We start from the raw sequence: 17,512 nt of genomic DNA on the forward strand, positions 1-17,512 counted from the left end.
GGACTTTCAGTGCTAAAAACGCCCCTTTTTGTAGCTCTTTTTTCATATTTCTCAACAAAAACTTGATATGTCTGACTAGTGGGTTTTAATGGTGATCAACTCAAATATACATGTCAAGCCCTGAAACTGCAGTTATCCATTTACACTGGGATTCTGCATTACCAGGGGCTAAAAAGAGGTAAAAAAAAAAATGCTCCAAAATGACACTTTTTGCCCCATAGCGTTTGATCCATCCTTTTGATTTTCCTGAAACTTGGCCAAAATGTGGAGGCCGTTGTTCTTGATATAAATTTAGTATCGGTGACCCTGGCAAAATTCTGGTTCGCATCTCCGGCATAAAAAAAAAACTGGCTTTTTTTTTTTTTTTTTTTTTTTTTTTTTTGAGCTCTTTCATATTACTCAAACTTGATATGTATGTCTATATAGTGGTTTCCATGGTGTTTGATTCAAATATACATGTCTTAAGGCATGAAACTGCATCGTTTGACCATTTTCACTGGAATTCGACATTCCTAGGAGCTCAAAAGGGGGTCACAAATGCTCCAAAATTGCAAAAAATGACCCTTTTTACCCTATAACTTTTGTCCCATTCATTAGATTTTTCTGAAACTTGGCGAAAATGTGAAGGCAATGTTGGCCCTTCACACTTGTCACATTTATTTCTTCACTATTTTTTTGTGGCATCATCTCACATGCAGTGCCAGAGGGGGACCACATGTGCATGGCTTGTTAAATAATTAAGATTAATGAAAACATTTTTATTTATCAATTAAAATTTATTTTAATAAAAAATGTACATGGATGAACTAACTTGCTTTGTCTATATGAGGGTTGACAAAACTACAAGCAAATAACAATTAAGTTTTTATAAATTTAAGTTTTGGGGAATAATAAATAGTCCAACAGGATCATGAAAATGTATCAACTTGTGTACAATTAAATATAATTTTATTTGTATGTGTTAGTAATTGTATAGTAATTGCATAACACATTTGTTTAATGCTTTAGAATATTAAAAAAAATTTTTTTTTAATGTGTACTAATTTTTTATTTTTATTTTTTATTTTTTTATTTATTACATTTTCACCCCAAACAAGGCACGTTGCCACTTTGATGTAGAGAGCTCTTATCAGGGACACAAGCTACAAGGGTACTATGTAGGGAGTTGGGCAGCAAGATGTTGATTCACGTTACACTTGAACTTCTGCATGTCAGTACAGTTGGGGAAGCAAGGACCCGGAAGGGAATTCCAAAGTCTAGCGGTTCTGGGGAAGAAACTACTGGAATAGAAGGCTCTTTTACATCTAGGGATCTCTACTAGCTACTTGCCGGGTTTGTCGGAGGGGGGGGGTATTTATGTCGAGGGGGTGCAAGTGCTTGCAGTTCGTCAGAGCAAGCACCGTTAAAGTACTTGTAGAACAGGCAGAGGAATGCAACGTTTCGTTGATGGGACAGGCTGAAGTATTGTGAAGTAATGTATTGCTATAAACTGCTTGTTTGTGTATATATATGTAAGAAGATACATGAATATGTAATCAAAGCTTCCTTAAGGATTGAATACCGAGAGAAATATGAAAATCCTTTATCTAGCTGTTGTATTCAGAGAATTTGATGTCGGGATCATTGGAAGGCATTGTAACAAGTAGACAAGCTCATTGTATTTTAAACAATTTATTTGCGGCAGAAACATTGAATTATTTACAGACAATATTAAATGTCCGGTGATGCCACCAATTTGCTTGGGTCCCCCTCTCCAGAACTCTAAGTCTTAAGGACCTAAAAAAGTGTGATAACTTTAACTTTCTTTATTTAGTTATTCCCCTTTCTATCGCTATAACATTAGTCAATAATGCAAAGTTATCTCCCCTTGATTTGAACCATATTTATAAAATATAAATCAGGTTTGTTTCTCTTTTTCATGTTTGTTACTATGGCCATATTGATTGGAATGTTGGGTCCTGACAGTCAATAGTAACTGGGTTTAAATCGTGTAACCGGTGGAACAGTCATATATAGCCACACTGATTATTAGTGAAACATATCTATGGATATTAAATATATAGTGAAAATAAAAAAAAATTGTGCATATGTGATAACCTCTCCTCACCCAGCGTTTGCTAAAATACTAACTTGTGTTCACTAGGAATTGTTTCCAAAAGGTAGTGTTTTCATATGAAATACTCCCCAAAGGGTTTGATCTGGTGTAAAATACGCAACTCAAATCGATCAAACCCCTTTTGTGGGTTATCTAATACTAAAACGCAACAATTAGAGTTTCAAATAAAGGAAGGTTCCATACTTTTTTCTTTTGTAACAATATTAATGTGTTAGTGAAAAAAGTCTAAGTGAATTCTATGTGGAGGTTAGGAGTTCGATCCCTAGACCAGACTCCTGAGAAAAATTTTTAAAAGTGAATTGATACATCATATCTGGAGGCACGAAATATCGAAAGATAACGTTCAATTCTGGTGAAGTGGTTAAATTCTTTTGGCTGTATTATCTGTTCTTATACTAACTTCATCTTTTCTGTCCTCGGTAAGTGGAGAAATCTTTTTAGACAGAGGTAATTATATTTGTCCCAATCCAGATGGTTTTTTTTTTTTTTTTTTGTTCAGTATTTCCCACATTCAAAACCAATGCTGTGCCTAACTCTGCCCTCATAAATAACAAAAGGAGTTTAGAGTACAGCAACTTTAAAATCGCCTATATATGTGTGTGTGTGTGTACTAGGTAGAATGGAAACCTAGGCATACGTTAATGGGTGGTGGAGTGCAGAGATTCTATAAAGTTGAAAGTCGCATGCTTACAGACCAAAATCTTGAGGTTATTAGTTGATATTTGTTTGCTCTCATATTGCTTAAAGATGATTATATTTAAATTTAAAATTTTCATACTACAAAATTAATTCAACATTTGATAAATGATTTACAATTAAAATTTCACGGAAACATCTTTATTCTAGTATTCTAAATAATCTTATATTAATTTTTGAGATGAGGATTGTTAATTTGTATTATTTGGACTATTATTCTCATCTGAGTGTTATTTTCACAATGTTACAGATGATATAACCTCTTACCTTTTACAAATGTATTTTGTCGAACTCTGGAATCTTTCTGCCAAACTCGGAAATCTGCACGGAATGTCAAATAATGAATCCATGGAGGCATCATGCTCTTTTTCGGTTACACCATAGATCGTTGCGGAAGAAGATTGGAGATTGTATCGGCCAAAACGTTGTGCAAATAAAACTCCGGATGAGTATAGTAGTCTGAAATAATTTAAATAATACTGAATAATCTTGTTCAATTGCTAACTTGAACCCCCCCCCCCGCATTTGTGGGTATATTCAGAACATCAGGAAATTTCATCAGATGGCCTGTTGTCTTGGCAGGCTGTTAAGTGATGGATAGGTGCTCACAGAGCCAAATAAATTCACGATGCTCTCCCTGAGGTGCATGTTACCAATAAATCCAGAGGAATCGGTTGTCATATAAATATATCAAAGACTAGCATATTCTGATTACTTGCATTTCTCTGCTGAGACAAATCCGAAGTTTATTGTCGATTCTTTTATTAATGAGGGCACAAAAATGTTGACACGAGTCGCTTTCTAAGATAATTTATATATATGTGGCAACTTTTTTTTTGTGTGTGTGCTTCTGGTATTTTTATTTACTTAAAATTTTTGCATTTCGTTTTGCTGAAGTTAATTATTGCAAAACGTTTTCAAAATTATTTTCAATAATATTACGATTTTTTTTTTCCCCCTTTCCTCCTGTTTGTATATCCTAAGTAAATTTTTATAAGCTGAACTGATGCATTGCTGATAATTATTCCCTTTTTCTTTTGTTCTTCCATTTTCTTTAGTCCCTTTTTATGTAAAAGTGATTTTAAAATTATAGATGTTTGTTATGGATGCATGTGTAAAATATATATATATATATATATATATATAATTAAATTGGGCTACAAGAAAATAAATAATAGAATATGGGGTGGAACGATAAGCGTAGCCCCAAAGAAAACACTACAGCTTTATATTAAAACTTTTATTGAAAAAATCAATTCAGGTAACTTGATTATGTAACCACTTTCAGCCTCAATCACCACCTCTATACGGGTCTGGAACTAGGAGCATGCCTTTCCACAGGTACTGGCGGTAGCATGGCGGATTGTGGTGATCAGGCTGGCTTTGGTGTTGTGGGAGGTCATGTTGGTGATGTTCTCGATGTATGACCAAATAAGGTAATCCAGTACATTCAGGTCAGGAGAGGAGGGGGGCACCAGTGAGAGAAGGGTACAAAGTTGTAGCACTCCTTCTGAAGCCAAGCCTGGGTTTCTTTGGACTTGTGGGCCAGTGCCGAGTCCTTCTGCCACATCCAGGGTCTGCTAGCAGCCACCTAATTGCACCAGAGAATCACCACACTCTTCAGCACATTCAAGTACATTCTGGTGGTGTTTTTCAAGCCGACTTCAAAGGTGAGGTGGCATGATGTGGCCCTCCTTGAAACCACACCAAAGACCATAACCATGACCAGAAACTTTCATCACCCTGGGCACGTCCATGTTATTCATAGCAATCCAGTGATGCATTTTGAGGGTGTTGGCAATTGTCCTGTTGTCATAACTTGGATTGGTAGAGAACAGGAGTTGTACAACGGCGCATCTCCGATCTCGCTCGTTGAACATTGTGTCACTTTCAGACATGATAGAAGGCTTCTAACACTCTTGAGATTTGTACACAGTTGGCCAACTCGTAGATGGTTTGCATCAAAAATAAAAAAGAAAAATGGTGTTCATCAAACGGAAATGGAATCATCTTTTCTAGGGCAACAATTTTATTGTTCCACCCTGTACAGAAATTTGATTTGCTGTTTTGATTATTCTCGAACAACCTCTTGGCATCTAGAAGTATATTAACTTTTTTCAGTTTGCGAACAAAATAAAACAGTATTGTTATGAGTCAGCATAAACCAGTGTTCAGGTGTGGTCCCTTGTGCAGAATTTACTATTATACTGATTCCCTTTGTTGCTTGCAACACACACACACACACACACACACACACACACACACACACACACACACACACACACACACACATATAATCTATCAGCTGTTACAGCCTTTATGTCACGTCTGGTTCAAGATCAGTTATCTTAGTGATATATCTAAGTGAGACGGGCAGATGATAAAAAATGACAGGATGCATGTCCAAACATGGATTCATACATAAGAGCACTTTTATTACAATAGAAGGCTCAATCTCAACAAAATTTATATACAACACTCAATGGACCGAGAGGGGTGAACACAAAGAAAATTATGATGTAAGAAATAATGGAGTCGAAATAAAAAGAACATGTAAACATGAATATCATTGCAAAGTTTTCTTTGTTGTCCAACGGAGATGAAGGGGTTAGATGTTGAGATTGGGTAAAAGAAAATATGAAGTATTTAGCTGAGTGACGTAATCAGTAACTCGAAAATAAAAGGTCAAAATATCCTTTCCCAAACTTTCAGAGGGATCTGAGATAATGGGATGATCCATATGCTGCTCAGTTTTTTTTTTCTCTCTTTATTTCGCACTCTTTTCTTTTTTTCCTTTTATTTTTCCTTTCAAATTGGTATCGTCTCTCCAAATGTTCCTCTTAGCTGTTTTGTTCAGCAAATAATCTCTCGCGGTTGGTTGGAGGGTAAATTATTCATTGTAGTTTTGTTTTTCGTCGCTTAATTTAAGTTTTGAATTGATTGGTCTTTATAATTCCAGCCTATGCATCCAATCACATCGTAGCGATTTTTTAATCCTTCGCCACATATATATTTATATATCTGATTAGAACAAAGCAGATTTCACAGCATCCTTTTGCATTTCTCCACAATATATGAAAATCTGAAATCCGCTTTGCTCCTTTTCAGTTATCACCACACGACATACAGGTTGATATGCCGCAGATTTATATCATAGCTCAATTAATGAAACGTGGTTCTTTTTTTGTCTGTAGTAAGCGCCAGTTAATGCTTAGAATCCTCCCCTACAAATATTTTTGTCAAAGGTGCCAATACTGTTTTCTACCTTCCTTGAATTACCCACTTTTATTATAATCTTTTCCTTTTTTTTATTTTTATTTTTGGAGAGAAAGTGTGAGATGGGTGGGTAATTTTCTGTCTGGACTATTTCTGCTATGCTTTTAGTTTGTGGATGGATAGAGGTGGAGGTGCTGACTGACTTTCTGGTAACTTTAAAAAGGGAAGATGAGATTGGCTTGCCCTTTCTGTTTTATGACCCTAATATGATTTTACATCACAATATATTTATAATTATTTCCAGTGTCTAACTAAGGACCAGACAAGACTAATCAACTGTCACACATTTCTGTAGTCTATTTAATTTTTTTTTTTTTTTTTTTTAAGACAATTCATTGTGTGTGTGTATATATATATATATATATATATATATATATATATATATATATACTAGCATTTCAGCTGGGTGTTTGGAGGTGTATGTTGAGCAACAAAAAAGAAAAAAGCGGTCAATTTTTTAATTTAACCCCTGTTATGATCCCATAACATTGTTTTGGGCTCAAATCAAGTTATTAAGTTAGATCCATGTCCAAGGAACCTATATCTAAAATTTCAAGTCTTTAGACCCAAAATTGTTGGAGGAGTTTGGTAGAGTTCTCAAAAGTCAAATAGTTGAACTTTGACCCCTTAACAGCCAAATTTCTGGCCAAAAACCGATCAAAGATTTTCCCAAATCTCAGTACTCTGTATATAAATATGTAAATTTCGAGTCTGTAGACTTAAAATTGGGTTATTGTGTAGGGAAATGTACACACACACACACGTTCACTTTTATAGATATATAGATATAGCATACATTGATCTTTTACGATTAATGTATATATAATCATAAGTTATTCATGCATACTTTATATAATGAGAATTTCAAAATGACTTTTTTTCTATTTACAATTTTTGTTTATTCAAACCAAATTTTCTTTCTCTAATCCATGTTCGGCATTCTTTTTTTGTATGCGCTCGATTTTTCTTTATTTTGTGTTCCTTATTTGGCCTAATGATTTCTTTTGCTGAGTGTATAGTGCAAGCAACATTTAAACTCTTGGCTTTATGATGAAGAAAAAAAAATCAATTTTTAGATTTAGTATTTTTCTTCTGACTTATATTTTCCATCCATGCAAAGAAAAAAAAAATTTTTTTAGAACTTTTTAGCAACCCATGTTGTAATTCATTTTCCATTGTTTACTTAAACTTTTGACTAATCTATACTTATGTGCATGTATGTGTAACTAATATTAGTTCATTACAGGATGATTGCATTAAGCCAATAACATTAGAATTATCATCGTAAGTTTGCTTGTTGAAGAACAGTGTCCCATTGAGGTTTTGGTGTTCATTGTAACTTCAACCAGTTATTGTTGCAATGGTGTTCACTCCAATTGGGTTGAGGCGGCTTTTTCCCTGGCTTTCACTACATTACAGCGACCCTGAATAAGGTGAGGTTGGATGAGATGGCTAACGAATCGTGCATGACGAAGAGTCCCAACTTTCACAAAGTAATCTTTTTAATGTGCTTAAGCCTAGGTAGAAATAAATGGATCTAGACGAGTTGAACCTCAAGGAAAACTGTTTATCTTTTACGAGTGTGGTACTGTCAACAATTAACCCCCCCCCCATGTTAAAAAGTGGAAAAAAAAAGGAAATAATTTGATTATTAGAACAAAGGTATACAAAGTGAGCTTAGTAGAAAGGCAGGAAGTTGTTCAAAGACATAAAAAGGCAGCTGAAATAGAATTGTTAATCAAGGTGTGGCAGTAAGACAAAAAGTCTGATATTGAGGTCGATATATTTAGAGTTAGTTTACAATTTTTTTTGGAGTAACGGTGAGTTTTGTGACAGTTTGCTGCAGTTAGGGACAATTTACAAACAAACTGTCTTGAGTTTTGCGACAGCTGAGGACAGTTTACATTTAGGGACATTTGAAGGTAGGTTGTGGTTCGGAGCAAATGGGAAGATCAACTGACTGAGAAACAGACTAAGATGTGGACATTAGAGGGTTGTTTTCTGCGATGGTGTCACACACGCATCCAGAGCCCAACTGATATTTACGAAACGTGTTGGACTTTGTGATTTGAGCTGTTTTATTTTTTTTTTATACTTGTGAATCAGTGCCCGCCAATGTGTGAGAGACAACCCAGCCAAAATGAGAAATAAAAAAAAAAAATGAAGAAATAAACAAGTGTCGAGGTCTGTGAGTTTTCTTGAGAGATAAAACACAATGGCACATGTGTAGTTGTCATTCGTGTGGCAATAATTAACAAACAGATGTTTTCGTTGCGAGAAAATGACAAATTGCAAAAGGCCTCTGCTGGAAGCTGGCGCTTTTTGTCTTTCCATCCTTGCATCTCTTGAATAACGGAAGTGTCACAGAAAATGGGAAGGAAAAAAAGCATAAAGAAGTTCAATAATCTCTGTTCTCTGAAGTGTGTGTGTGTGTGTGTGTGAGAGAGAGAAAGGTCTTTAGCTATAGATTCGAATGTTGTGACTGGAGGTATAGTTGTATTTAGCCACACTAATTACTCTTGGTTAAGATGCAACTTATAAGTATGTATGGATATCAATGTAATGATTGAAGTTAAATTCTGTAGATTAAAATATTTATAAAAATATATTCAAGTTAAAAATTTATTGTTTGAAACAAGAAATTTATTTCCTTAATCCATGGATTCTCAATAATGGCTCATATCATCAGAAGAAATGAAATGCAATTAGCAAAATGTTCAGCTATGAATAAACAAGTATTTTGCTTTTCAGCAAATATATTCCTAGTTTCAAACAATAAATTCTTAACTTGAATATATTTTTATATATATTTTAATCTACAGAATTTAACTTTAATCATTACACTTATATTTTGCTGTATTTTTATATATTGAGCTTTAACTTTTTAGCTAGGATCGTCCTGAAATTATTAACTCCCTGTAATATCTAATAGGACAACTCACTTGATTTCTAATCTGTGACTTATCTTATTTATGTATGGATATTGATAAATATTTATTTTCAAGAAAGAATATTTTGCAAGAGGAAAAATAAAAAGCTAACTAAAACAATATAGAAAAATTCCTTCCTCTTGGTCAAACATACTTTCGGAGGCTGACTGTTTGTTAAATGAACAATAGGAATTTGAATCCTGCAATTGATGGTATACTGATTAATCTTGGTGAACATGGATATGGGAAAATATTTATTATTCCTGATCTGTTGAATCACAACCACTGCCATTATTTGCTCTATTTTGATTTTATTCTAAAATTCATAAACTAACATATGTTAAGATATTCTTCTGGCATAATTAATACTTTTAAAGTATTCTTATGGATACTATTTGCATAAATATTTCATTTTTATTCTTTTATATTTATTTTACTGAGTGCTTATATATATATATATATATATATATATATATATATATATATAATATAAAAAATAAAAATTATAACACGGAAATTACATAATTGTCGATGCAATAATTTATTTCAACCTTATGGTATTTTCAAGCATCTAAATCAGACAATTACATTTTTGATACTCGAGTATCAAAAATGTAATTGTCTGATTTAGATGCTTGAAAATACCATAAGGTTGAAATAAATTATTGCATCGACAATTATGTAATTTCCGTGTTATAATTTTTATCTTATTGCTCTGTTTACCACATTGAGCTCTCATACCCGGATTTCCTCTGGATTTATTCCATTATAACACTATATATATATATATAAACTTTAGTTCTTACTTGAATTGATTTAAAAGAAACAGAAGCTTTAAGCAAAGGCATGCTTTTGAAACTAACATGTGAATTATCAAATCGTTCCTTTCATCTTTAACCGAGGAAGGAGACAGGATCTCCGAAAATTATCACTCCTTCATAATAGGATCTTTCAGATTGATTGTGAATATTATGTATTTGAGCATTTCCGTGTTGTTGGCTAATTGCTTGATTTGTTTTTCCACTTATGCTTACCTTCTCTTTATTTCTTGCCTTTTTACACGTCACGCAACTTGTAATTTTGATAATTAAAGTTATTTGGAAGAAAAAGCAAAAACAGTTATGTTTACAAACAGTACTCGTACTTCAAGTTGGCTGCTGCTAATGGTTGATATGGTATCGTGCGATGACCAGATATACATAGCAACATAAGGTCTCATTACAAATATACATGTAAATATAAAATTTGCTCTTCTCACATGAAATATATATTGGCGATGGTTTGATAATCGTTCCAAAATTGAAAATTAAGCAAAAATACAGCAAATAGTTGTCACAAATCCGGTGAAAATTTTATGTTCAACCAAACTGTATATTTTTATTAGCTGTCTTTTTGTTTAATTATCCAGTTTTTAAGGATTTAATGACTTTACATGGAGACCTGTGAGCCATTTTTTTTTTTTTTCGTTCTAATGTAACATACTATATGTAATTTACTTTCTCATTGAACTATAAAAAAAAAAAAAAAAGGAAAAAAAAAAGCACTTTAAAAAAATAATTTAAAATGTAAAATAACTTATCCAAATATGTAGAAAAATGATTTTTCTTGCCTTTGGCAATATTTGCTCGTTGCTTATTTATTTATTTATTTATTCTTCCTGTTGTGAGGTATCAGCAATATATCCTTTTATAAACATTGAAACAAAACCAAATTTCCGTTTCTTCCACAGGTTTGGCTCCCAATTTATCTGCAAGTTTTATGATTTTTATTCTCTTGAAATATTTGCAGGAAAATTATGTGAGCTTAGTGCTCGTAATTAGTGGTAATATAACAGTTAAATACATTTTAACATTTTTATGGATTAAAAATTAAGTTTTTATTATTAATTTTTAATCCATTACACAAGAAGTGCGGTGGAATTACTAACAAGTTGAGAGGGAATAATTAATTTGTATGCAATAAATGTAAGACAATGGAGAGGGATGAGAGCTCAAATATGGAGAACATATATTTGGATGATGAAGCTATTGAGGTGGTCGAGAAGTTTTGTTTCTTTGGTGATACAGTTGAAACACAATGTGGAGTAGGTGCTAGTGATTGCAAGAATTAGGAGAGGCTTCAGTTATAATATAGTGCGTATGAGTGCATGAGAAAGTATCAGCAGCAGAGAAGGATATCTGGCTTGTGAAGAGATTAGTAGTAGCAATAGCCGAAAAATGTGCATATGCAAATAAAGAAGTGTGCGTGAGAAGGAAAAGGAGAAAAATGCACCATGTGGTCAGCAGAAGCAAAGATGGACATGTAAAGTCGAATGAGAATGGGCTGGTTGTGGCCAGCATGTGTTCGGAGGAGGAGAAACACTCACCAGGTAAAATGAACATGTGGCAGCGAGCGATTAATATTTTATTTATTTATATATTTTTTTTTTTTTTTAAGTGGTGCTGAAAATAACTAATAAATGCTGACCCAAAATTTTATTCATTTCTTTCGTTTGTAACAGCCATGTTATAGAGTAAGTTCGATGAACTTTTGCTGTTATTAATCAGCAGTGTTATCACTGTCAATCAAGGGAAGAGTCTATCAAGAATGTGTATGCAGTGTGGTGTAGGAAAATGAAATCTTGCCCACGAGGATTGTGGACATGATAGAAATAATCCGAGAATAATGTACTAGATATGTAATGTGGATCTTAGGCTTAGTTCTGATGACTTCAGAGGAAGATGAAATCTGGAGAATATAAGGTGTGCAGAATTGTAGACATCAATGGTATTGCCAGATTGAAAGAATGGATGAGTTCTCGAGTTAGTTTAGTAGATGTAGAACAGTTGAGGGAGCAGGTTCAGTTTACAGGGAAGGCCAAGAAAAACAGGATGAGTGATAAAAATGGATCTAAAATATAGTGGTGGCTGTGCATGGGCGTCTGGAGCACGCTTTGTCACTTACCTGGCCAGAGATAGATTAGTTTGGAATTCAATTTCTTAAATCCATCCAACATATTGCCAGGATGTAAAACTGAATATGACAACAAACATACTAAAATGTTATACTAATTACAGCTATTGCACTTGTGTAATTTTCCTTTGCCGAGTTATTAAAATTAATAAAGAAAATACTAGGAGAAATTATTTCTAAAATATTTGTAACAAAAAAGGGCTAAAACTTAATTAGATCCGTAAAGCAATCACAAGTTAAAAAAAAAAGAAGATCTATGAAAATAAGAGACTACTGATAAACCATAAACGTCTTATTTTTCGTAAATAGTTGTCCCTAATATCCATTGAGATGCTAATTTTAAATTTCATATAAATATATATATTTTTTTAAATATATTTATTGTCCATTTTGGATATTGTTTTGTGAAATTAACTTCCGGGTTTTATTGAAGAGAAAATGAAAATCTACTGCTTTGTGCAACAATCAGACTTCAGGCTTAGATCAAAATATAGTATCTGTTCTGTGTTCGGTCAGGAGATCTAGAAATCCTTCTAGACTGAAACAATTACATTTTTTTTTTTTTTGTTTCGGTGGACTTTTTTTGGTAGCTTGATTCACCCTTTGGTAAAAACAACCCTGTGTATTTTCATCTAAAATTCTGAGAATTCTTGTGCCTCTACATAATGTATATATTTAATTATTTTTGAAAGGTGGTTGGAGGTCATCTAGTTTAATGTTGTCTTTACGAATGTTCATTCCAAGGATAGGTTTTTGGTCCAGGTTCCAGACCATCCTAAATTTTCAATGTTTTCTTTTTTGATCTATCAAGAGTCATCATCTTGGTATATTGATCACTTCATTAAACACTAAGGTTCATGTCAAAAATCAATGACTAAAAATAATACGAAAGTTCTGGAGTCTGTAGTAAAAAAAAAACAAAAAAAAAAACGCCCTCTCTCTGACTCTCTATTGCTTCAAAAATTCCTTACTTCAATTACTTTGAATCATTGATTTTTACAATAATAATATACCTAGAAAAAAGTTAAATGTGGGCAATATTGCATGTCTTCATTCCTATATTTCATGTTAACAGTTGTTCATAGGTGAGAAGTTATTGCCTCAATTATCTCCCTTCACACGTTATTGGATCTTTTTTTTTTTTTTCTATTGTTGCATGTAAGCACTTTTCTTTGTTTTAAATAGAAATTTAATCTTGTATTGTATATATATATTTTATCTTATTTTATTTTTTTTTATTCGTTTATTTCCTCACTTTTTATCTTTCTATTTTTGATTATCTTTTTTCGTCCCAACGATTTGAAGGCATTTGCAATTTTAGATTTTGGTTTATTAAAGCAAAAAAAAAAGAATTTTTTTTTTCTCCATTTGCAACAAATCAATTCAGCTCTGCGTTATTACTAGGGCTAGGACAACAGCGTATTCTTTTCATTGTTTTGACTCTTGAGTGTGTATCCGTTGATATCTTATATGCTTTTATATAGTGGTGTGGTTCTCAGTTGATTAACTGTCGGATACATACTCGAGTCAAAACAATGAAAAGAATATGCTGTTGTCATAGCCCTAGTTATTAATCATTTAACAATTTCCAGAATCTTAAAATAATCGACGGTTTATTTATTTTTATTTTTTTCAAGCACGCATACATGCATCTATTTAATATATATATGAGGTTCGTTCCAAAAGTAATGCATCCTATTTTTTAACTAAAAAGTTGAAGGGCTACGAAGATGAGAGTGGTACCATTAAAACAAGCTACCTTTTGTGCTCCAGAATTTATTTTTCTACATTGTCACTACCATTCTTAAAGCATTTTTGCTAGTGGTGGCTGTGCATGGGCGTCCGGAGCATGCTTTGTCACTTACATCTTTTGTCACTCTGAAATCAACGAACCCATCTCTTAACTGGTGACGTCAACTGCATTTGGCTTCGTAAACGTTTAACCGACACCGGTGAATGTTGATTGGTTCACTTTCTGAATGGAGGAATTCAATGAGACATCTATGCTTCTGATGCATGTTCATGACCGGTTGCTTTCTTAGTCTCACACTGTCAATATCTGCAACAGAGTTGAAACTTTCAGATCATGAATGTGTAAGTTAAGTCATCATAACAATGCAATTTACAATCTCTTCTGATCCATTCGGGCGGAATAAAAATAGAAGGTATTACTTTTATAACACCTATTCGTCTGTGCGTGTGTGTATGTGTGTATATAAACACACACACACACACTAATTAACCGATCATTATGAATTTTGAAACACAGTTGTTAGATATAAGGGTTCCAAATGTGGACTATATTTAGTTTGTGAAAATTCAGATATATCCTATTTTTGTTAAATTTTTAATAGTTATTAGATTAATAAATTCCCTAAATTTCAATTTCATTAGGATATTTTAAAGAGCATAATATGGGCACAATCATTCATTTAAAAGTTCAAATATTACAGATTTGCATTAAATTTAATCCATAGTCCTTAAACACCAATTAATCAAGATTCCCTGAATTTCAATTTAAGAACTCTTAAGCTTACAATTTATTGTTTAAGCGTGTAACCTCTACTACGTGTCTCAGAATATTTTTATTTTATTTACTGCAATAACTAAGGCTCGGTATCGACCTAGTAGTTGGAGAAATTGTACCGCATTTATAAATGTTATTTTTTTTTATTTGTGATATTGATAACTCAAAGTATTTAATTATTTTACGGAAACTCACTATAATAATGCTAAGTGGAAGTCATTGTGTCCTTCATCATAGTACGCCATCTATAAAAAGCATATATATATATATATATATATATATATATATATATATATATATATATAATAAATTCCACAGCCCACAAGAGGCATGACAGTCAACGAACCGGAAGTCCAAAACTCGAGTTTCGCCCTCATTTGGGCTCATCAGTTAGACAATCCGAACTCAGGATTCGAAACCCGAGCCTCTTGCATGCGAAGCAAGCACTCTACCAACTGAGCAAACGCCCCACACAAGAATTGTATAACTCATGAGCCCAAAAAAGGGCGAAACTCGAGTCTTGGACTTCCGGTTCGTTGACTGTCATGGCTCTTGTGGGCTGCGACGTTGTGTGGCTGTGGAATTTAGTATATATATGTAATTTCTCACATTCTGAAATATATATATATATATATATATATATATATATGGAAATATTCTTATTCAATTATATTTCACTTTTTATTTATACCAATCATTAAATTTATGAAGCTCGATCTAATTACAGAGTATATAACAAATAAATGACAAAAGTCTATATTCCAAATTTCAAAATGTTGACCATCTTATAATTTATTCCTTTACGTAAGTTGACATGCACAATTCTTGACAGCGCCTGTTTATATACACACACACACGATTATATACCTGTATGTGTGTAGAGAACTAAATTTTATATATATATACACACACACACACACACACACACACGTTTGTGTAGATAGATAAATTATATATCTACAGACGCCTCTTTTGTTGTCTATGACTTAGTTTGACTAAGCCTACCGAGATTTGAAACCGATATCTGTTGCTCTTGTTCGCTTCATCTTTCTTTTTCGTTAACTTTCGCCCCCTCCGCTTGTCCTCCTTTCTTTGACTCTTTCTACGTATAAACGCACGTTATGTTACCCTCCCACTCAACATCTTGTGTATTGTTGTGAGAGAATCTGTGCAATCCATCTGGAGTTTTTCATGCAGCAGTCATGTGATTAGTATTGATCCAATAAACAACAACAATTCACACACGGTCTATTGCGCACCCCTCTCTCCATCCTGATCAATGCTTGGATCTCCCCCGCCTCCTCCTCCGTTTAGTGTGCTATCATCAATAGCATTGCCATTCACCTTTTTGTCTGGAACATAAAACTAAGCCTCCGCTCACTTTTGTGTGTTCCTTACTTACGACCACTTACTTTTACCCCCCCCCCCCCCCGCTTCCTAACAAATCCGTGATTCGAGATATATATATATATAACTTTAACCTGTGAGTGGGAGGGAAGAGTAGGAGAAAGAGTCACATCTACCACTTATATCTAAAGAGCGGGCGGGGGTGGCTTCGTAAATGAACTGTTGTTGCGTGCAACCACTTCACCGTTATCTTCGTCGTCGGTTTGTAGTATGCATCGGTTGTACGAGACGGTGCGCACAAATGCGTAGCCGCGCGCGTTTACACTGGGAGGTTCCGCCGCACAGTTAACGAAAAAAAAAAAAAGTAAATTAAAAAAAAATTAAATTTCAGCATCCCTCTCACCCCCTTTTTCATGACGTGCTTGTGTCCGCCTGTGATGTCTCTGGTTTTACGGTGATGCTTTACGTGTCTTACAAATGGGTTCCAAACATGGAATTTCGTCGGTGGCTGAGCAACTATTCTGCTTCTCACGTTGCGCCCCTCAAGATGATCAGGCAGTCATCTGTGACCTGAATTACTTCTACCCAGATTTGGGTATGGGTGAGATAAAATCTTTTTATCTGTTTCTCCATCTTTACATTGTTCTTGCTGTTCACGCGCAAGTTTCCGAATCTCTCCCACCTGTTTGATGGAACTGTCTATAAATAAGTGAATTGGTATTTAATTTTCTTTTTTTTTTTATTATTGTGAAAATGTTTTAAATAGCAGTGACTAGGACATTGCTGGGACTATGATGTTGTTGATTGAAACTGTTGGCAACATCCATGTCAGTTGTGTTTATCACCTCTACTTTGGCTAAATAACACAACAAAGTTAACATATAGGTTAATTAGAAAGCCATTAGTTTTACATTCTATTTTGTAATTGTGTGTGTACATGCGCAAACGTGTGTGTGTGTGTGTATGTATATATATATATATATATATAATATATACATGTGTGTGTGTATATATATTGACACTATGCATTAGTTTGATCTCCCATCGATACTTGCAGCTTCATGGCAATAATGAAAACTCAACTTGCAGGAATATAGATACCAAATGTTATACATTACTGCATTTGATGGAAATGCGCAAATTTTGTCCGTTTGGTTATTCTGGAATTAGGAAAAGAAAAAAAAAAATCTGGAGAATGATTTCTCAATTTCTCAGTCTCATTTAGTGTGCATTTGTCTGGACAATTACAAGGTGACCAGAGGGATGAAACCTAGATATCTTCAGTGGATGCAGTAATGTATAGTCTAATAATTAATTTTGCTTCTTTGATATTTTTTTTTCTCCTACTAATGAGACGCACACGAGATATATACAAGTCAAATTCATTACTTATTCTATATATATATATAATGTATTCTATATATATATATATATATATATGTAATGAATTAGGCTTATCTTAGGATAAGCCAAAATTTACTAATTACTAGCTGTATTTGCCTGGGTGGAGACATATTGGCAGATGAAGGGCTTAGAGGAAAATAGCTAAAAATATATTATGTCTCTTTTGAACTAGACATTTTATATAACTATAAAATGAAAATTCATACCGATGAATTTAATTTCTTAATGAAATTAGTTTAAGTCGAATTTTTTAAAAAAACATTT

At 33.5% G+C, this 17,512-nt stretch overlaps 1 protein-coding gene across 8 annotated transcripts in view; it reads left to right on the forward strand.

Annotated features, from left to right (window-relative positions):
- Positions 1-17,512, forward strand: part of LOC145279936 (protein EFR3 homolog A-like) — a 271,461-nt gene that overhangs the window by 62,610 nt on the left and 191,339 nt on the right. The window contains exon 1 of one of the 8 annotated variants that reach the window (XM_080131513.1): positions 16,013-16,439. The exons of 6 other annotated variants lie outside the window; for them this stretch is intronic. In XM_080131513.1, the coding sequence (XP_079987639.1) occupies positions 16,322-16,439 (118 nt within the window). In that variant the 5' untranslated portion in view covers positions 16,013-16,321. Of the gene's footprint in view, positions 1-16,012; positions 16,440-17,512 lie in introns of those variants that run through there. One more of the 8 variants, XM_080131514.1, reaches the window with a different exon arrangement.

This window comes from Euprymna scolopes, chromosome 7 (assembly GCF_053919585.1).
Source record: "Euprymna scolopes isolate OS-2025 chromosome 7, ASM5391958v1, whole genome shotgun sequence".
Lineage (NCBI taxonomy): Eukaryota > Metazoa > Mollusca > Cephalopoda > Sepiida > Sepiolidae > Euprymna > Euprymna scolopes.